This window comes from Gastrolobium bilobum, unplaced genomic scaffold, assembly GCF_033153095.1.
Source record: "Gastrolobium bilobum isolate Gb01-03AN ecotype WA unplaced genomic scaffold, APGP_CSIRO_Gbil_v1 utg2313, whole genome shotgun sequence".
Lineage (NCBI taxonomy): Eukaryota > Viridiplantae > Streptophyta > Magnoliopsida > Fabales > Fabaceae > Gastrolobium > Gastrolobium bilobum.
In genome coordinates this window covers 152,553-174,924 of record NW_026897042.1, presented here as the reverse complement: position 1 = coordinate 174,924, position 22,372 = coordinate 152,553, and the positions used below count along the sequence as shown (strand labels likewise).

The 22,372-nt window shown below is 34.3% G+C and overlaps 4 protein-coding genes across 5 annotated transcripts; 3 read left to right on the top strand and 1 right to left on the bottom strand.

The window, feature by feature from the left end:
- Positions 1-5,402: 5,402 nt before the first annotated feature.
- Positions 5,403-7,959, top strand: LOC133303647 (uncharacterized). Its single transcript, XM_061503592.1, has 6 exons — positions 5,403-5,443; positions 5,572-5,704; positions 6,238-6,341; positions 6,695-6,839; positions 6,974-7,114; positions 7,268-7,959. The coding sequence occupies exons 1-6, from the start codon at positions 5,403-5,405 to the stop codon at positions 7,820-7,822; spliced, it is 1,119 nt and encodes a 372-aa protein (XP_061359576.1). The 3' UTR covers positions 7,823-7,959.
- A 1,178-nt stretch (positions 7,960-9,137) lies between these two features.
- On the top strand, positions 9,138-13,107 carry LOC133303641 (nitrate regulatory gene2 protein). Of its 2 annotated transcripts, XM_061503585.1 has the most exons (5): positions 9,138-9,907; positions 9,971-10,124; positions 10,536-10,711; positions 10,791-11,014; positions 12,107-13,107. In XM_061503585.1, exons 1-5 carry the CDS (start codon positions 9,224-9,226, stop codon positions 12,903-12,905), a joined length of 2,037 nt encoding a protein of 678 aa, XP_061359569.1. In that variant the 5' UTR covers positions 9,138-9,223; the 3' UTR covers positions 12,906-13,107. The 2 variants fall into 2 exon arrangements, with proteins under 2 accessions (XP_061359569.1, XP_061359568.1); XM_061503584.1 differs by having other exon boundaries at positions 9,138-10,124.
- Positions 13,108-13,701: 594 nt separating this feature from the next.
- LOC133303637 (ras-related protein RHN1-like) lies at positions 13,702-17,624 on the bottom strand. The gene is made up of 7 exons (XM_061503574.1): positions 17,508-17,624; positions 16,384-16,461; positions 16,102-16,269; positions 15,402-15,450; positions 14,541-14,614; positions 14,157-14,250; positions 13,702-14,023 (listed from the first exon to the last, which is right to left on the bottom strand). The coding sequence occupies exons 1-7, from the start codon at positions 17,550-17,552 to the stop codon at positions 13,923-13,925; spliced, it is 609 nt and encodes a 202-aa protein (XP_061359558.1). The 5' UTR covers positions 17,553-17,624; the 3' UTR covers positions 13,702-13,922.
- A 1,667-nt stretch (positions 17,625-19,291) lies between these two features.
- Positions 19,292-20,936, top strand: LOC133303626 (uncharacterized). The gene is made up of 3 exons (XM_061503554.1): positions 19,292-19,780; positions 20,524-20,595; positions 20,706-20,936. Exons 1-3 carry the CDS (start codon positions 19,292-19,294, stop codon positions 20,709-20,711), a joined length of 567 nt encoding a protein of 188 aa, XP_061359538.1. The 3' UTR covers positions 20,712-20,936.
- Positions 20,937-22,372: the final 1,436 nt, after the last annotated feature.

The window sequence follows — 22,372 nt, the reverse complement described above, 5'->3', positions numbered from 1 at the left end:
TCATCAAGTTGATTTAGTTTATATTAGCAAAATGTTGTTAATAATATCACGCATTTCTCAAGTAGTGCTGTTTTATATGAATACGATGATATAGTACAATGTGAGAATGTTATCATGCATGGTCACTGATTGGAGTTTGCTTTCTGTGGGACTTTACATTTTGCAGATCCTAATGCTGGGTTCACCGGTGAGGTTGGCAACAGCACTAGTGTGTGAACCTATAGCCACTATGACAACCATTCTCTATTATGGCAATTTGCTTCCTCGCAATCTTGACTTGGAGCGATTAGTGAGACATGAATTTCTTCACCGAGAAAATCATTTCTTCCATTTTCTCATCACTATGTTGAGGTGCGTCTGGTAGTTAGTTAGCATTTTGGGTTCAGGTGTTTAATCAAGTAAATTATGATATTAGTTTGTTAAATGAGATATCAAATGTGAAAGTTGAGGGAATCAATTAATGCATGCATGTACTTTTTTAGGCATTCCATGTGGTAGCTAGAACAGTGAGAATTGTTAGAAAGGACATGTACCCTGCCTTGTAAGTGTAGATGTTTTATGTTTTCATAAACAATCTTTATTGCTCCCCTCATCGTGACTTTCCCCCCCTTTTCTATTTTAGTTATATTTTTATTTTTTTTTACATTGTTCTAGGTTGTTTTTAATCCACATGCATTGTGTATTTCCTCAACAAAGGGATATTCCTTTCTAAAAGCTTAATTTTTTTTAGGACTATATGATTCGATATATCAGGATTGATGTTTTCAATGAATTTACAATTAGCATCTACTTTACCAATGATTCAACTAATTTCTCACTTTACGCCAAACACTGAATAACCACAACTATTTTTGTAGTTATCTAGGTTAAAATTTTGGTCATGTTATCCTATAGAGTCCAGATGAAAGAATGCTCTTGCATGTTTGAAAGACAGCTGATTGATTATTTTTCTATTTAAAATTTCTTTATCACTCTATTTTTATTTCCAAATTATATACTAATATGTTCTCATTCTTAAATTATATATCACTCTATCATTGTTTGACTAAAATTTGACTAATCCTTAATAAGTTATTTATTCGAGTAAATTAGAATAAATAACTTTCTACTCGAATAAATATTAATCAAACTTTGATAAATATAAATAAATCAGTATATAGTTTAAGAAGATAGACAAAATAATAATATAATAAAAATAAAGATAAAATGGTCAATTAATTATTGAAAGACTGATTTTAAATAAATTTAATTTTTAAATAACTAGTTTATAGTTGTCTCAATTGTACTGTTTCTCTCCTCCTTTGTCTTTCTTACTTCAACCAATATTTTGCAAACTATTTGATATTAAAGTAATTTAACACCAAATTTTAGACAAACTGGTTAAATATATTTTGAAATATGTTCAAAATCATTATAAATTTTTCACAGGTTAGACCTAACTAGCTAGTAATAACAAGTTTTATAAAAATTATCAAATGATGGTAGATCAGTTGGCGTACAGGAGCTGAGAAGTTAAGGGTGAAAGTTTGTGTTCGATTTTCTCAAATATCATTTTTGGGAGGAGTTTAAAACCTTATTTTTGGATTCGCTCTGAACTCTTGATTAGTCTATAAAGAACCTATGAGATTAGCGGAGGATAATTTCAAAAATAAAATTTAAAAGACTTAAAATAGAAATAGATAAATTACCATAGCAAAAAGCTAAATATAATTTCCGTATCATTTAGTAGTTGCAGCGAGTGAAAATTTGAGTAGAAGTATTATACTTAAATCTTAATTACAGGTTTTCATTATATTAAACAAATACGAAATAAAAGTAAAGTTAACTACCGAAGTTATATTTTTCTATCCACTACAATAGAAAAATATATATAATTTCAATGAGTATGCACAGATTTATGATACGATGTTATTAGGGTTTATTTGTTAAAATATTTGGAGTTTAACCCCCAAGAGTAAGGGATTGCTTGGTGCAGGGATCAAACCCTGCCTCAAGCAGTTTCTTGGAAAATCTTTGAGGGTCAGAGGATAAGCCAAAAAATCTTCGGTTGGGGGATTAGTCTCGTCCTTTCTCCGGTTGCGAAGCTTAGTGCACCCACTGTTACAATGAGGGGCTAGCCCAAACGAGCCGTACCCCGAGGACATGGTGCCCAGAGAAGGTTGAATGGGGATACCTTCTCGCAATGTACCAAAAAAAAAAAAAATTATTTGGAGTTTGAGAGAGGAAGTACCCAAATTATTAAAATCACTTGCAGCAACAATTATCTTTTTGAGGATTATTTCTATTATTATCTTTTTGAAAAATAATTGTTAGATTTGTTGCACCGAGTAATAGTATTTATTTACCATTTTCCACCAACAAGCAACAAAATCTTTAACTAAGCATAATCAATTCGATATAAATCTGGTCCTAGTATATTGAGAACCAACCCACTGCCAGCTGGTCATACGAGAACTTTTTTTAGGAAAATACAGATCTCATGTTGTAGAAGACTTGTTATCTTATGTCATAGACATAAAATATGCGAGACCCACTCTTTTAAAATAAATAAATAAATAAATAAATGTTAACACAACTTTTAATGTATGAATAAGAGGAGTATGTTATCTCATGTCACATGAGAAAAATATACCATTTTTTTTAATCTCCTAACTCACATCAACGAGCTTTAACTTTCGAAGTAGTTGAAACCAGCACTTCATGTGAATATTTTGCACCAAAATCGAGGAATATTAGGTTGTGACATGATATGCTTAAATCTGCTGAAGGCAAAAGACAATCCCAGCCTGTAATTTTGACTATATAAACCAGAGTTTCATTTAGGGGCGTTTGGTACAGGAGAAATTTTTATTTGTCCGAGAATTTTGATTTTTAAAAATATAATTTTTACATTCAGTTTACGATAATATCTGAAAATTTAAAATTTAAAAAAATCAGTTTCTCGAGAATCCGAAAAAAATTCGTGTACCAAACAGCCCCTTAGAGCAGGCGAGCTGGCATTATTTGGTTGGGAAAAGTGTGTATCCTTTTAAAGGATACATACTTATATTCTTTTAAGAGAGATAAAGAAATAAATTTGGAGAAGAGAGAGTGGAGGAAAAAATTTATAATTTAAAATTTGAAAAAATACACTTCATTTATCTAAAAAGACCATTTTTTTTGAAGGAGAAACAATAAACCCTATTTGGTTTGCCCAAAAATTATCTTATTCTCTCTCTCATGTAGCATACATAAGTACCTTAATTCATTGATTCTTATGTTAACACCAACCACTAAATGCCTCCTTAACTACATCAAATTCTGTCTGTTAATGTGTTCATGGGTTTTATTTCTCATTTGGCAGGGAATTATATTTTGAATCATGAGGGAACAGGTGAACCTAGAATCAATGAAATGGTTAAAATATGTACCAAAGGTGGTTGAGGCACGTGGTTTTTTGAGGGATTCATTCTAGTAACATCACCACCCCTTTTTATTTCATGCACATGAAATTAACCTTATAGCTGACCCTTTTAAAAACTCACAAAGATTAAGAATGTAATTTATACTAAAATAAAATTAGAGTCGTTAGATATAAATGTATCAACAACCAATATTGAGAATGTAACTTATACCAAAATAAAATAATATACAACATTCAAAATTATTGTATAAAATGAGAGCCAGTTTTGGCTAGACTTGCTCTATGTTACTCATGTGACACATTTGATAAGTCATCATTTAGTATGTCCACCCCTAAAGAAAAAGGTAACCTAAAATCATGCCCCAAAATTCCCTCCCTTTTGAACTTTGCATTGGTTATGGGCCTCATGGCTGGGCAGCAGCCAGAGTATACTTGGCAAATAAGCAAAGGGATTAAGTGAACATTAAAAAAAGGAATATAGCATAATTTAAGAATAAACAAGCAGAAGGGTCATGGTCATGCACCTAGCTCATAGCTGTACCTATGTTGTAGAAAGTCTAAAGCATATTTATTTTCAGCGAGTCACCACGCAATTTGACCCTATTTCCTCTCTCATGTGAAGGAGCACGCAAACGTAACTCAGTCATCTTCAATGTCACTTAACTTTGTGACTTTTTCCTTTCCTTTCCGAATATTATATCGATTAGTGAAGAAGAAATGAAGAATATTTGGTTCAATCAATGAATATGCCCTACTTTGTGAGTGCCCCACATTTTCCGCCTCAAGTTTACGCCAACTATTATATGGCAGAATTGCTTGTGACAACTTTTATTATACATATCCCTTTGTTCCCTCCCCAAGACAGCCAGCAATAAGTTCAAGATGGCAGGCCAACAACTTTGAAATAACTAAAATACCCTTTTTAACTAAAACACGAGGAAGATTATATTTACAAACTTTTTGTTTACAAACTATATTATGTCTGACCGGTCATACATTAATCAAGAGTGTATAACCGGTCATACTTAATGTAATCGTTTCCCATGAAACATTTATTCATGTAAAGTTAACAATTGAATTTTGTATTATATATCGTATATTATACCTTTGTGTTATATTAAGCTTGCGGTTTAGTTCCAAATGAATGAGAATGCCAAATGGTTATCAACTAGTTAAAAGCCTTCAAGTAGTAAAACATCGGAACTTGTAGAACTATTAAACACTTCAACAATGCCATTCTATCTCACTCAAAAAGAAAAAGAAATGCCATTCTACAAAAAACAAATTATTTTTTTTCAAATTTTTCTTCTTATCCACATTTTGCAAAGTACTAGATTGACAACTAAATTCCTAGCTGGTTATTTGCCTCACAGCCTCCTTTTAACCGTCAAGCTTCCAGTTAAAACCGTTTCTGACCAATCTGCCACTGTCTTATTGGTCTTACACTTGGATCTCTTTGTCGGTAATTTTGGAACTTCCATCATTAACCATAGCATACTAAATTAATATATAAGGCTTATTGCTTGCAGCTGGAACATGAACTTTAGAAGTCTCATATATATATATATATATATATATATATATATATATATACACACACACATATCACTGTTACATGACAGGTACATCGAATTTTCAGAGACCCTCTGTTGCTTAATTCTCCGTGTTTCCTCCTTGTTAATCAAGGAACTGTTTTTTTGGCCAGTTAGCGTGATACTTGGGTCGTTTTTTATTGTCTCTTTCTTCGTGGGTTTCAGGTTTTACCTCTTCTAAATAACTTCTCCTTTACCAATCTCTGTCTTTCCCTCTATAGAGTTCAGGGTTTTTCTCTTCCTGAGAGCTCCATTTCTTTTCTTTGAGGTCTCCTGAATGCTGATTCTTGACGTAACTTGATGTTCATTCTCAATTTACAGCTATATTTAAAACCAGAACATAGCCTCTAAGATATACCCAACAAAAGCCAATTTCCCTTTTCACTCTCCTTAGATACTCGAACAAAATGTTTCGGTGGCTATTGAAGCCGAAATTCTATTCAAAATGGTACAACACTAAGCCATAAACTGTTTCTCTTCTTCTCACATGAAAATAATGACTCTGCCTTTTTTTTTGCTTCTTTTTGAACATGTTGTTTTCTAATATTGTTTTGGATTTCACATTTTAAAAAACAGCATATCGTACACTAAGTGTATAAAGACACGGCTAGAGACTATACAGAAGAAGAGGAGAGCAGTGCAGAAGTTTATGAAGAGTGACATCTCCGAGCTTCTTAGGAGTGGCCTTGACTATGATGCATATAAAAAGGTAATGTTCTCATCCTAGTTTTATATTTTGCGTATGTTTACTCATTTACTTAGATGGTTTACTTCCTAAGTTTCTTAGCTTGATTCTTTCTCTTCTATTTTGTTGGATGAATTGTGGAGAAAGAACTTTACCTGACTTTTTTTTGTTCACAATCAAAATATTTAACTTCTAAACGCACATGAACTCTCTCTTTTGGTGGCATGGCTATTCAAGTAATTGGATTTGCATAACTTACTTATTTGTAGCCTCAAGTTACAAAAGTTTTGGAGTCTATAACTATAAGTCATCCTTTCAGATCCTCATATGAGAAGATGTAATAATGTCTATAGAATTTTTTGGTTTATAAGACGTGTACTTAGTCATGCTTCTATTGGAAGATGTAATCTGAGGTGCAATCACTTTTTGTGCATAACATTCAAAAAGACTGCTAGAAGTCTTGGATTGATCCATTTTATGCATATAACACGGTGTTGTAAGTTGTTGCAACTTGCAAGCCAGTAACGACAAATGATAACTCTTTGCACTTGAAGCAGGCTGAAGGACTTCTGTACGAACAAAACATGTCATCCTGCTATGAACTCATTGCAAAGTTTAATGGATGCATATCGGATCATGTTGAAGACCTAACTAAACAGAGGTATGCTTCTCTACATATGTACTAGAATATTCTTCTGTTTTTTCTTTTTTCTTTGAGTTTCCTTTTGTTGAGATGGAGAGTGCTGCAGCTCTTTATATTTATAGCTGTGTTGCTCATTTAATTATGTCTGTTACATAATACAATAGCTTGATTTTCTCCGTGTTGGATGCTTCTTGACACCTTTAGTGAACATCTTGAAAACAAACATTATTACCAACAGATGTATACAAGTCAAACTAAATTAATGAAACTGAAGGGTTTTATCTTCTATTTTAAGCTTCTATTTTAAACTTTCTAGTCTACAAGACATTAACAGGATTTTATCTTGACAATCTTTAAATCTTCTTATATAGTGACTGCCCTGACGAATGCAAGGAAGCTGTACCTTCATTGATGTATGCTGCGGCAAGATTTGCTGATCTGCCAGAATTGCGTGACCTCAGAACTTTGTTTACCGAGAAATTTGAAAATTCTCTTGAACATTATACGAGTAAAGAGGTAAACCAATGATTCCACTCTTATATCACATACTAATTCACAAATTGTAACTCTTGTTGATTATTAAGATAAATTATTTTCTTGAAGATATATTTGTTTTTAACGCTAACTTCAATAATTGCTTTCCCCTCCAGTTTGTTGAGAAGTTGAGGCGAGATCCTCCTACTAGAGAAATGAAGATTCGATTATTATATGATATAGCACAAGAGTTCTCTATAGAGTGGGATGGCAAGGATTTGGAACAAAGACTTTATTCGCAGCCATCATTACGTGAAGTAAGTCCTCACATTTGATTTGTTTCAGCAGAAATATGAATTAGAATTGGTTATTAGATTGCTCTAATATACTTTTAAGCCTAAAAGGTAGAGCTAAAGAATATTACATCAACTAAGCTAAAAAAATATGGATTTTGATGCTGTTGGTTGCAGGAGAGGCCTAAGCTTGATAAAACAGACAATCTGCTCACTGGGGGAGAACACAAAGATGGAAGAGAGTACAATAAATCAAAAGGAAAGGAAAGAGAGACCCTATCTCATTTCAATGATGACTCATTGAGGCACCAAAACAGTAGTGATGATGAAACAAGTACAGACATGTCATCCCATCATGACCGAAAGACTAGTTCAAGTTCCTTGGGAAGTGTATCTGAGGATGAACCCGAAGTTAAGAGGCCATTTTCCTATTGGCATGTTCCACCTCCTTATCTCAAACAAAAAACTAACAATTTAAAGAAAACAACAGTTTCTGAAGCTCTGCCGAAAAAGGAATCAAACCATTATCTTCATGAACCGGTTGTTCAAGAAAATCCAATACCAAGATCAGTAAGGAGACATGTCAGAGGAGCATCTCTTCCTACTGAATCCACAAATGCAGGGGAAACATCAAAGGGGCATACACGAGCAATTTCCTTAGAGCGTGTCCATCCTAATCTACCCGATTATGATGATTTGGCAGCTCTTTTTGCAGCTCTCAGAGGGAGATAGTAGAAAACGCCTTGACAAGCACCACAACTTTCTCTTTCTCGTTATTGTTTCATTATTCTTTTATGTTGACACCAATGTCATACGGTCTCAGCATCTAATATCTATAGACATGTCACCTAGGTTCTTTAATCCATGTCCATTTCTATCTCTATATCTCAAGTAGAAATTTGTAATGATATTGTCATATTATATGATTACCTTCTTAGAATGGGTTGCAAATATGTAATCAATTGTAGTTTTAATTTTTTTAATTATAATGGACTAAGTCATGATTCTTTTGGGGTGCACTATAGATGCCTCTTTGATTAACTGATCCTCTTGTTTTGGCTAGAATAGATGTGACACTGATTAGTGCGGATAACAATATAGGCCTATGATGGAAATATTTAAAGGTTAATAAATTTGGTTAAGTTCCTTATGCATAATTTTTCATATCGAAAGTTGTGAATATGGAGTGGTGTGAACTATAGAAGAAGATCAGATCAAACACTATTCTTAATCCTATTCCATTTAGGATTAAGAATAGGCGTAATCGGACCTGCTTTTTTTATATCTCTCATTATTTGGGACCTTATTCACCTCTTTGGACTTCTATTGAATCGAGAAATAGATTTGATTGTCCATTTTTTTGGATAGAATATATATAAGGTATTTTTCGGATAATTCAAATCGAACCAATTGGATGTACGACTCGGGCCTATATGACATGACCGATCAATAAAAATACTCTAACACTCTACTTTTGTCTTATATTCCATACATCACACTAGATAGATATCATATTCATAGAATACAATTCACTTTCAAAATGCCTTGGTGGTGAAATGGTAGACACATGAGACTCAAAATCTCCACCTTTGAGATATCAAGAATCATATTTGGTATTCTAATTTCATCTAATCCGTGATTTCTAACATACCCTTGTGGACATTTTTATTATCATCTATGTATACATAAGAATTTCACAATTAGAGGCAAAATTCAAGAAATTCAAACTTTGTTTAATTTGTCTCGGGTCTGTGATTGACCCGCGTTAGCCCAAAGAGCCCAAGTCATGGCCCAATATCACTGGATAAAACGGAATCAATTGTTCGGCGCTTTACAGCTTTCCCGCTCGAAAAGAAAAAAAAGTCAGATTCTCTCTCTCAAAAAGAGAAATAAAACCCAAAACACTGTCTTCAAATTCCTCTTGGTATTATAGGCTTTCATGAATATGATCCTCCTGGAAAGCTCCAACCAAAAACGTCACCGTTTCGTTGCCTTAACTTGGAAGTTGTTATGGAATATTCTTCACTGTCAGTGGGTTACGCTTTACAGCTTCGCGTCACTTTCTGTGAATCTAAACGAGCTCGATGATCATTCAGTAAAAACGTCATCGTTTAACCAAACATCGCGAAGAAGATGGGTTGCTCCCAATCGAAGATCGAGAACGAGGAAGCAGTGGCGCGTTGCAAGGATCGCAAGCACTTCATGAAGCAATCGGTTTCCGTTCGTAACGCACTCGCCGCCGCGCACTCCGCCTACGCCACCTACCTTAAAAACACCGGCGCCGCCCTAACTGACTTCGCCGAAGGCGAAGTCCAAAACCCTGATTTCACCTCCCCCGCCGCCGTTGCCGCCGCCGCACAACAAGCTTTCGAGATTCCTCTGCCGCCTCCTCCTCTGCCTGATTTCCCCAACCCTCTCTACCGCTCCGCCACCATGCCGGAGATCAAGATGATGAATTCGGTCGGAACCATTGCCGAGGTGGAAGATGAAGAAGATCAAGTCATTGAAGAAGAAGAAGAAGAAGAGGCTCGGCCTCCTCCTCCGTCGAAACAACGAGCAGGTTATCCGATGCAGATGCAGCAGATGCAGATGCAGCAGGAGCAGAACGCTGCTTTGGAGTATTTCTTTCCGTCGGCGGAGAACATGCCGGGGGCAACCTTGAAGGATGTAGAAGAAATTGACCTGAATAACGAGGAGGTGGAGATTCAGAGAAAGGTTTCTGAAGAGAAGCCACGTAGAGGCATTGATATTGATGTTGATGATGATGGTGTTCACATGGTTATGAGAAGTGAGAGGGACAATGAGGTTTCTGAGCCTGCTGCTATGGCTATGGCTATGGCTATGGCTTCATCTTCGGGGAAGAAGGCACCGGAGGTGGAGGGGGAAAGGACTGCGAAACAGAATGTTAATCTCTTTCAGATATTTACTGATCTCGATGATCATTTTCTAAAGGCTTCCGAAAGTGCTCATGAGGTTTCAAAGATGCTTGAGGCCACCCGCTTGCACTATCATTCCAATTTTGCTGATAATAGAGGTAATCAGTAATCACCTTCATGCCTTTCGTTATGTGCTGAGTGAGATCATAAGTTTATTGAGTGATTATTCTGCTGATCACTTCGTAGTAATGGTAAATAGTTTTGTCAAAGAAAAAGAAAACCGCATGTCCATGGTATTTGGAAAAGGATCCTCTTATTATGTTAAAATTTTATTTCTATCTCTCTCTTCATAAAATATTTACAAATTTTAATAGGACCCCACTTATTTAATCTTTATAAAAAGAGAGATAAACACAAAATTTTCACTTGATAACAACGTCACTGAAATTTTCTTATTTGGTGAAATTTTGAATATGAAAATTGAGAGGATACATTTCTGTTTTTTTGTATCATGTATATATATCGTTCATTTTCAATTATAATGATACTTTTTTCTTTTGTGTTTTCAGGACACATTAATCACTCTGCAAGGGTGATGCGTGTTATTACATGGAATCGGTCCTTTAGAGGAATACCTAGTATGGATGACGTAAAAGATGATTTTGACTCAGAGGAGCACGAAACTCATGCTACGGTCTTGGACAAGTTGCTAGCGTGGGAAAAGAAACTTTATGATGAAGTTAAGGTAAGTTGAGTCAAACGTTAAGTAGGTCAACATATTTCGTGTTCTGTTCTGAATTTTGCGGCTGAATATTGTTTGATAGGCTGGTGAGTTAATGAAATTTGAGTACCAAAGAAAGGTTGCCACGCTTAACAAGCTAAAAAAGAGAGGCACGAACTTTGAAGCATTGGAGAAAGCAAAAGCAACCGTCAGTCTTTTGCATACAAGATACATTGTAGATATGCAATCTTTGGATTCAACAGTCTCGGAGATTAACCGTTTACGTGATCAAGAGTTGTACCCAAGACTTGTTGAACTTGTTGATGGGTGAGTTGTAGTTTAAAAAATTGTATTTCTAATTATATATGGCTGATTTTATAACCGTACAGAAGTGTTTTGCCAAGTCAGATCACTAATATACAATATTATGAATGCTTATCAATCTAGACATTTGTAGATGAATTTCTTTGTGTGTGAAAACTTTAAAATTTCGAAAGAATGACACGCTTTACTTTCTGTAGACAACTCTAATATGAGGTCTAATTTTTATAATTTTGGCAACGTTCCCTTGGGCTGCCTGGATTTTTTAGCTCCTATTAAGATTACTGCTGTTTATACTTTCTTATAGATATGCATATTGCATATGTGCTTGCAATAGCTGATAGTTTGGTCTCAGATACAACATCAAAAGACAAAACCCCCTTCTTCTGGATAAAATATGTTGTTTTGTGTTATAGCAGTTAAATTGAAAGGTTTCTCTATATAGCTGATTGGATTTTGGATAGTTCAGAAACCTATGTTCTCAAGTACTGGTTCATTCTTGCCATCTGTTCTTTCCATTTAATACTTTCATTTTAATCATCAATTTAACCGTACTGTTCTTTCAAAAATGATGTTGTCAAGTAACTCAAGTTTCCTTTTTGCAATTAACATATGCAATATGCAGTTTACCTTATCCAGAATTTCCCAGTTACCATATCTATCTAAAACAGTCCACTTATCAATATCTTGATTGCTTGTCTTAGGCTTATGTAATTTGTATAATGTCAGGTATTTATCTATCTGGTGGAAAGATTCAAGCTTCTATTTCTCTACTTCTATCTTTCCATGCTTTTGGATGCTACTTTATTCTTGTCATTATTGATGTTTCACTGTTAGCATACTTGTATCAATCCCTCTAAAAAATTCCAAAAAAAAAAAAAAACTTAGAATATGGTACTCTTCTCTACATGTTTTAACTTATGAGTGCATATTTCTTCAAGAAAGGTGGTTGTTTAGTAATGTCATCCCCATCAACAATAAAGTTCAGAGCTGCTCAAAACAAAAACACAAGAACAGACATACAAACTTCTCTACTGATATGTACAACTGCACAAACAAACTTCTCTATTGATATTGATGGTTTTTTACGGAATGCAGGATGGCCACAATGTGGAGAGTCATGCAGGCCCACCATGAGAAGCAGTCAAGTATCGTGACGTTACTGAGATCGCTGGATATTTCCCAGTCGCCTACTGAAACAAGTGAACACCATCATGATAGAACATACCAGTTACTGATTGTTGTGCAAGAGTGGCAGTCACAATTTGAGAAGCTAGTAAATAATCAAAGGAGATACATAAAGGCCCTAAGCAGTTGGTTAAAACTGAATCTGATCCCTATTGAGAGTAATATGAAGGAAAAAGTTTCTTCACCACCAAGAGTAAAAAGCCCTCCCATACAAATCCTTCTCCATGCTTGGCATGATCATCTAGAGAAACTTCCTGATGAGCTTGCTAGGACAGCCATAGCCAACTTTGCTGCTGTGATAGATTCTATTTTCCACCAGCAAGAGGAAGAGCTACATTTAAAGAGAAAATGTGAAGAGACACGAAAGGAGCTTACACGCAAAAAGAAGCAATTTGATGACTGGGAGTCCAAGTATAAGCAAAAGAAAATACCAGATGAGTTTGATCTAGATGGGACAGAAGGTGAAAATGATTCTGATGAGGTTGTTAGAGAGAAGAGGCTTTTGTATGAACAAGTGAAGAGGAGGTTGGATGAGGAGGAAGAAACCTATGCAATGCAGTGCCAACAGGTGAGACAAAAATCTTTGGGGAGTCTCAAAAATCGCATGCCTGAGCTATTTAGGGCTATGTCAGATTTTTCTCTTGAATGTTCGAAAATGTACAGGGAATTGAAGTCCAAATCACAGAAACTAAGTTCAGGGCAGAGCTGATCATGAGAATTGGTTTGTGTATTTAAGTGTTTTTTTTTCTTTGTTTTCCTCTTCTAGGTAAGGTGTATATATATATATATACATGTATTGGTTGTGTTTTATATAATATTACACTTATTGATATCTTTGGTTGGGGGTGAACCCTGAAAATTACACATGGTGATGTAAGATAAACTTAAACTTATTGTATAATTGCAGAATTTGGAAGTTGAATGGATTGATGTCCATGATATTTTATAATACCTTGATCTTTTAGCCTTTCAGTTGCGTATCTGTAGGAAGTGTAAATATCCTCAAATTATTTTAACATGCAGCTGGCTAAAAGAAAAATGATTAATATTTATAAACGATTATGCAGATGGCTAGCAAAAAAAAAGTATTATGTCCAGTAATTCCTTTTCTCCATCCACCTCACAGCTAACTGGCTAAGCATTAAGGTTTATGCAACAAAGATCTTGTTGTGAACACACTAGATCTGCAAGCCTAGGTTAGAGGAGGGAACTGATAATCATGAATTCGTGATGTGGTTGAGAAAATAATATTCCCTCCTAATTACTGATTGTTAATTGTCAAATATAAAACTCTGGAAATAATTTATATGTTGTTTTAGACTCTCTCCTTAGAGGTCTACGATGGGAATTCTTAAAGGTGCTTTCCAGTTTCCACTTTCTCCTTCGATGATAGTATTCTTCACACAGCCAAATTGAATGGGTTTGGAAATTATATAAAAAAAAAATAAAAAATTATAGTTCCTTATGTCTAACAGCATTGAAGAACTAGATAATTTGAAGCTTGTAAAAAGTTTTCATTACGTGTGAACTTCTTTACAAAGCCTCATACGGCTCGAAAGAAAAAAAGAAAAAAATCAAAACAATACTCCAAATTAAAAGTGAATTACTTGGGGAACTTTTCATAGTTAAGGTTATTCAGAGGGGTTGATGTATGAAATAATGTAGTCAGGGGCACCCTGATACCATTGGTTATCCTGTGAGTCTCTGATTTGATTACATGGGGATGTCAAGCTGAGCAACAGAAAAATTTTCTCCTTCTATCTTGCATTCCATTGTTCAAATTAATCCCTGTAGGCTTTGGGGGAAATGCTCTTGCTAGTCTCTGAGCTGCATTTAGCAAACAGGAACAACCACTTAATACTGCTGCTTTAAATTCTCAAACTAACTCTTGCAGATAAATAATTGAATGATGTACTAATTCGCATTGGTCCAGAGTGTTCAAAAGACGTTCAGCATTTACCTATTTCATAGAAAAGCTCATTGATGTTCTCTGCAGTCTTAGCAGATGTTTCCATGTAGAACATTCCATTCTCTTGAGCAAATTGCTCCCCTTCCTGCAATAATTTAGTTTACTCAAGCAAGCTACATTGAAAAAGAGAAAAAAGAGAGATACAAAAACGAAGTTGAAACACTAGATTCATGGTATTCTGTCGTATACTGTAATTATAGAATATGGTAAAAACAAATTCACTAGCAAATGAAGAATATTATGCCATGGGATAAACTGCATCTTTGTAGATTAGTTTACAAATGGAGAAGTGAAAGGGCAAAAAAACTGGGTAAGAAATGAGACATAAAAAAACATAGGACAAGCATCAGAGTGAGAAGGTGATCTCAACAATACCTCAGCTTTAACCTCTCTCTTTGACTCCAAGTCAGATTTGTTTGCAACCAATGCCATCACTAACTTTGGACTTCCTACAAGCAGTGGTTAGAGTTTTACAAGTGAGACAAGCGTTAAACGCTTGAATATGAAAGTATGTGATGGGCCTATAATAAATAATCCAAGCCCATTAGTATTTTAGAAATAGTATATATAGAAGTTTAGGGTGATGTTTCTGTTATGCATGTATTCAATTCTGGTTTAGTGGAAAAATTGAGAGACTTCTAGGGAACTCTTGAGCCTAGGTATTTGGTTTGAGGGGAAGTTGAGGTTTCTTGGGGTTTATTTTCTGCATATTAGTGTATGTAAAAGAGGCATGGCCTCCATTATCTCTATAATTTCAGTGTTATTTTTCTGGTTCCATCAGTATGGAACTATGCATTAAGTCAAAATAAACATTGTGAATTTGTAACTGTAGAGATCAATAAACAGATGTTGTGGAAATTGTGATGGAAGAGATATACAATGCATGCTATTCATGTCCAAAAGGACTTTAAAAAGTGAACGACTTGTCAGTGGTTGGTTTTAAAAAGTGGCCCTTAATTCAAATTTATTTGGACATGAACATGAGTTGCAGCAATAATTATTTAGCAAAAACAAATAACTGAATAAAACAAGACAAAACAAAGAGCTGAAGCAATGTGTACTCATGGATGCAGTTAATCATCTGCATACGCTGATTCAATTGGTTTCTGAAATAATTTAACAACAAAGTATAACAATATACTAATCATGCAATGTGGAAACCAAGGCTTCTGCTAAGAGCAAACTGGTAGACAAAGACAATGAAGCAATTTTTATTTTCTGTACTCAAGGCATTACCATGTCTTTGCAATTCTTGAACCCATTTTTGGGCTCTAACAAACGTATCCTGGAAAAAAAAGGAAAGATAACTACAGTTAGAAAAGGTTTTAAGATTTATTTGCATAAAAGAAATGAAAATTATGTTCAGTTACGTATTCCTAAGTATAGGTTTCTAATAAAGTATTCTGTATCCTTGCTTTAACTGTTTTCCTTCTTGAAAGTGATGTTACAGACAGAATTCAAAAATCAAGGAGAACATCATGCATGCAACTACATTTTCCCCCTGACAATTATTATGGCCTGTAGACAAGCATCTCAGAAGTTTAACATACTTGTAAATCGTAACTTACATCAAGTTAAGAAGGAATGTTTTTTTAAAATGCATTTTCTTAGGGGCCAAAGTTCTTGTTACATTGTTCCTTCGCTGGATTTACAGTGCAGAATATTAAATTTTCTCTCAGGCCTTTTGAATTATGACCTGGAATGGCCGGGCAATATCATTTTGGCTACTTCTAACAGAAAGAATGGTCCTCGAAGGAAGAGTATTACAAATTCCTTATCAAATTTTGTAATGATTTCAAACAATACTCAATAGAAGCCTGGTTTTCATGCTATAGATAATAGAGGCTTGTCATGTCACAACTTCTACTACGGATTTCACTGGTAACACACATAGGAATTGCTGAATGCTTTCAAATTTAACAAACTGAATACTTACAATGCTCGAGATGTCATATACAACAATTGCTGCTGCTGCACCACGGTAGTACATAGGAGCCAAACTATGGTATCTTTCTTGTCCTGCTGTGTCCCATATGTCAAACTTTACAGTAGCTTCAGATAATGATAATATTTGAGAGAAAAAGGCTGCTCCTACGGTTGGTTCCTGTATGTAGATAAATGTCAAGAATCCTAAACTTTAGTTGTTGATGTTGTTGGTGTTACACTGATATGAAAGAAGAAAGCAACTTTTGGTTGATGAAATCAAATGGACGTTAACCTGGTTATGAAAGAATTGGCCTTTTACAAATCTTAATGCTAAGCTTGTCTTTCCAGTCCCCATGTCCCCAAGAAGCACCTACAAGAAAATAAGAAAAAGGGTGCATAAGCATGAAGCTTTTTCTGGATGATATATCTTGTATCAAATATGACTTTACTTATAGCTATAATCCAAGTTCCAAAATAGTTATTTTGCATTCTTTATTGTATCACGCTAAGGACCTTCACGTATGAGCAATCTGTCATATATGATCTCAGAAAGAAGCCTACTTCGATGTAAGCAACAATGTCTCCTGTGACATGCATCTAGATTAAAGATGCATTCAGTCAAACTTGACACTCACATTGGTTCTACAGCAAATGCAAGAATTCATATGACAATGGACACAATAAAAGTCATGTTTTAACTTCATATAATTGGGCAGTGCTGCAACTCAATATAAATAAACAGCAATTTGATTCATATCCTAATTCTATTGAAACATTCTCCCCAATTCCCATGACAACATGGAGACAAGTACCATCTTTCACATATCAGATTAAATGTAGCACTCCAGTATAAAACAATTAATGAGGAAGGCCAGAGAAGATGTGCTGGATCAATCTGTGAGCCTGATCTTTGTAAACAGATTTTTGAGATGAAAAATGACCAAATAAATTGCAAATATGATAGCATAACAGTTGCTCTGCTCATGTGAATCTCTGTATCAATTATCAGACCTGAAGTGTATATGAAAGAAGCACATCAAGAGATTCCATGGTCCACTATCTTATTAAAAAGTTGGTCAAATTACACTAACCAAATCTCTTTGGTTAACTCATCCTCCAATATTGTTCTTGTGCTGTTTCTATTTCATTCGTAATAGTTATTAACAATCTTTTCATATAAAATGTTCTTCGGGTCACAGTAATTATTCCTTCCTTCACTTAAAGGACATGTAAATATATCTGATAATGTAGAAAAAAACAAAATATATAAAGATTTTATAATGTAAGTATTCATGTCATTGTAATAATAATTTCAGGGTTAGGATTTAAGAACAAAGGAAAGTGTGGAAGGGGAAGAACAAATATAGTTGCAATAAAATGACTGACACATAGGATATAAGGTAAGATGTTACCTACCAGTTTAGCTTGGATGATCTTATTCCCAGTCCCAAGTCTTGCCATACCGCAAGGTTGAACAAAGTTGTAAATGCTACGGAAAAAAAGAAGAGAATTTTATGATGAAGGAGAGTATTATAGATCAAAAGAAACAACTACCTAAATTCTTAATTGGGGACTTGAGGAGCAACAAGGTTAGAGACTGGTAGTTCTGTTTAGCGTTGACTGTTAGTTAGTCCAATTTTTTAAAGGGTTTTATGTTTATCATTTAACATAATATAACTTTATTTTCCTACACACACATTAAAGAGGTGGGGTCCACATGTTTTTCTTTCTCTTTCATCATTTCACTTTCTCTCTCCCTTTTGATGTGAGAGTTGGAAACAACACTTACATTATGTTACATAACACTAATAAAACTCTTTTTTAAACCCTCAATATTAGGAAGGATTGTTTTTTATATTAATCTTTCGGCTAAGATCTTCTCCATTAAAAAGCATTCTCGTAGGCCAGTTAACTATTAGATCTTATTATGAGGCCCACAATCTGCAAATATATGATAACTTGATGCATGCCATTGCCACTAGCTCAAGCAGCAATTTCTTTCCTATCCAGTGTGCATTATACAGTTCATATTATTTCTTTGAATTAACTTAATAATTTTATTTTTAATTACAATAGTTAATCTATATGGTCTATAAAGCCCCTGATTATTTTTTAATAAAAAATTTCAATTAGGTAATGCTATTCAACCCCTTTTAGAATATTGTTGAACAGCAAAATCCACTCTAACTGGTACTTTAAAAACAAAAAAAAAGTTGAGAAGAATTATAATAAGAGAATGAAGAGGACAGTTATTGGAAATATACACACATAAACCGCACAAATTGAGAAAACAAAAAAGAGAAATTCACATGGAGGTTTACTCTTGCTATGTCCAGCTTATCTGTCGGAAATTATTCGGTTTACAAAATAAGATTTAGAAAATCCTAACAATAACTATTTACATGCCCAAAACCCAAATTACTAAGAAAAAAAATTAAAATAAATCAAAAGTCCACAATAGTATCAAGCCAGTATCAGGCCTCCGCAAGCCCAATGGCACTGGGCGGCTCTCCCAAACCCCGTCTACTCACCTAAAAGGCGGGACCCAATTGGCTTTCCGTTGATCCAATAAAAGTCCTAGTGAGTTATACCCAACGACAATAAATAATACTCTTTACACATCTTTGCTCGCTTTAGTACAAGACCACATAGAAATGCTTGTGGATATAACTGATATCAAACAATGAAATTATGCTATGATGATAAGTATAGAAATGTGTTCAAGTGTTAATACAAATGATAAGGAGCTTGTTTCCTTGATTAAAGATTTCGAGTTCGAACCCAGAAAATAATCTTGGGAAACTAGTACCCGAGAAATCCTAGTGTTCAAACCGGACCAGTGGGTAATCAATCAACGGTGGATATATTTAGAATGTGTTCAACTTAAATTATTTTACATATTTTACCCACAAAAAAAACACAATACATATGCAGTATACAAAATAGGAAGCCCCCGCTACAATTTCCCACAACAAACAAAAACACCCAATAACAAGCATTCAAACAAAAACATGAAAAAACCCTTCATCTACGTTGTAGTACGTACCCTTTTCAACACAATGCAATGTTGACGAAACCATAAAATAAAAAAATAAAAAAAGTCTTAAAACTTCATAACCTCAAAAGAAAGAAAAACTATCAATCACAGTACTTCACGTTGTTTCTCAAGGAAAGGGAAAGGGAAAGGGAAAGGAAAAGCCATGGCAAAGGGACACTCCTCAAACTACGTCGTTTTACCACGGCGTTGCTGCTTCACGTGCACGGTGGTTCTTGTGGTGTGCCTGGCCAGCGTGTTCCTTTTTTGGCCGTCGGATCCTCAGCTGAAGATTGAACGGCTGAGGGTGCGGAAGGTGAAGGTGCACCCTCTGCCGCCGATCAGCGCCGACGTGTATATATCGGTGACGGTGAGGGTGCACAACGGCGACGTGTACTGGATGGAGCTGACGGAGGTTGACGTCGGTGTGAAGTATAGAGGGTATAAGCTGGGTCACGTGGAGTCAGAGGGTTGGCACGTGAGCAGTTGGGGGTCGTCCTACGTGGATGGTGACCTGAAGTTTAGTGGGCTCCCATCTGCTGACGTGGCACATTTGCTGGAGGACCTTGCCAAGGGTAGGGTATACTTACGTACTGTTACAGAGGTCTCTGCCCAACTTGGCCTTCTCGTATTTCGCTTGCCTCTCACTTTCAAGGTATTAATTACAATTGTTTTTCAATTTTAATGCAAAAATATAAATATACTACTGATTTAATTATTTTAACAAATTTTAACAAATTATTTATCTGCAAGCGAAATATGTATGAGGAGTGTGGACGTCTTGAGTCAGACATTCATGCTCGTTGAAATCGCATACGCGAGTGAAGTTTGTGTGGTCCGAAAGCAAAAAAATTTAATGGGACTGAAGTGAGAAAAAAAAAATAAAAAGTTGAGGAGAGAGAAAAAAAAAAAAAAGTTGGTCCAGGTATCAATCTTTTAGTGAAAGGACCATGATAATCCAAGACTATATTAAAAAATTCTCACATACGCACCCTATGCACATGTTGCCAAGTGCGACAAGTGGCGGACACATTTTGATTACTGTACAAGTCGCATATGAAAATAATATGTGCATTTCATTTGCATTAGATTGATAGATAACTTTTCAAAAGAATTAAACTGGTAATATATTTTGAATTTTGCATCAAAATGGTCAAAAAGTATGTTTCTTGTATTATTTTTTTAAAATAATAATAATAATAATAATTCAATCTTCTCTAGTATTAAGAAGACATTGATATAACCTTTGATCAGTTAACGTTGTCACCATGTGATCCGAAGATTATGATTTGATTCATGTAATTAGTTTTATACTTTTATTAACGCATCCTCCTTCAAGTGTCCTAATACTTTGAATTTGCTGGTTTTGATGATCTCTATCTTGTAATATCCTAACAGACAACACTCTCGTGTGAGGTTTTGGTCAATACAAAAAATCATACAATTGTTCGTCAACATTGTATCCACAAGGTAACCTTACACTGTTATATATAGTATTGGCCTTAATTAGTGGGGTTCTAATACAATGAATCTGCTTCTCTTGTACTAACTCTGTTTTTGGTTTCAATGATGAACTGAAGGACTAGCTACAAACAATGTGCAACAATGGGGCGAAGGCTCAAAGGATGTTACTCTTCCTCTATATGCATTGAATACATATAAATATAATTTTTTGTATAGATCAATGTGAAGCGCCGTATGTTCTAAGATTATATTATTATTAGTAGTAGTAGTAATAGTAATAGTTGTAGCTGGTGCCCCAATTAAAATCCATGTTTTATTATGATCATTATTGTAACAGTGGGTAAAGATTCAGTCATTATAATAACCGTGTTTTCAATCAGAATTGTAACTAAAGGTTACTCCCTTGTATATAGCTTTCTGTTATCGAGGATTTTTCATTAGCAACGCTAATAAAAGGTGACGAAAAAGAAAACGTGAGAATATGATGAATGAAAATGAGAATGCAGAAAATAATTTTCTTCTCTATTATTTGGATATTAATTTTAAAATAATCAAAATGTAAACAGAGAAAAATAAATACTAAAGTCATCCATAATCTTTTATTATAACTTTGAGAAAAGTTTCCCTCTATAGTTTTCCTTTAAATCACTTAAATTCCTATGCTTTTTTTTCTTTTTATCATTTACTTTCATATGGTTTTTTTTCATCTAAGCCCATTTTTAACACTACTAAAAAATTAATTAATATGTCTATTTTATCCTTCTTGATAAAAATACTTTAGCTATCTTATCTAGCAGCTTTGCAAGAGTTCTAAATTACCTGACCCTGAATTGTTCTTACTTTCTTATTAAATCGCTTGGGAAAAATCCTTAATTGACCAAAATGTCTAACAAAACAAATTAATCATGGTAACCAGAATTCACCGCTACATCACATGATCAATCCATAATAACCAAAAATATTCACAATGGTCAACAAAAGCTTCCTAAAACATAGTTAAAGGAAAAACCTCAAATGTCATGAAACAGAACAAGTAAATATCATGACCGCAAGGTAACCAAAAAAAAATATCATGACTGCAGACACTGCAGTCTTCTTTTTTAGAGCAACCCAAAGTGATTGAGTTGTTCCCATCAACTAAGATAGTATAAGATCTTTTTTTTTTAATTTTTATTTTCTTTGGAATTTGGTATTGATGTTGCATCCCATTGTCTGTCTCTAAAGTGTGGATATATAAAATATACGTCGGTACGAGAAACCATAATGGTTTCTGATTATTTTATGGGTTTTATTAATCTCATGTTAAAGGAGATAAGTTATCTTATATCATAGAGATAAATTTGTGAGCTCTACTACCTGAAAAATAAAAATAAAAGAAAAAGATGGTACAATTATCAAAGGGTGTGTAAGAGAGAAAATTATCACATGTAACATAAGAGTAGTTTTTCTCTTATTTTATTTTTAAAAAAATTGTGAAATAAATATATTAATTATATTTTTAACCGTGTTAAAAATGAACTTAGTTGAAAATAATTATAAATAAATAAGTAATTAAAAAATGAGTGATTCAAAGAAAAATTATAAAAAGCCGTTAAATTTGTTCTAATAATAAATTTTTTGAGTAAGTTGTATTAAGTTATGTATTCAATTCTCACTTATATATAATAATAAAAAATTATTAGGACATTTTTGAACTTATCCATGTAACTTTTCACTCGTGCTTTTTTTTTTTTTTTGGTGAACACTCGTGCTTTTTACTTTCATAAAACTCTTGTCCCCACAT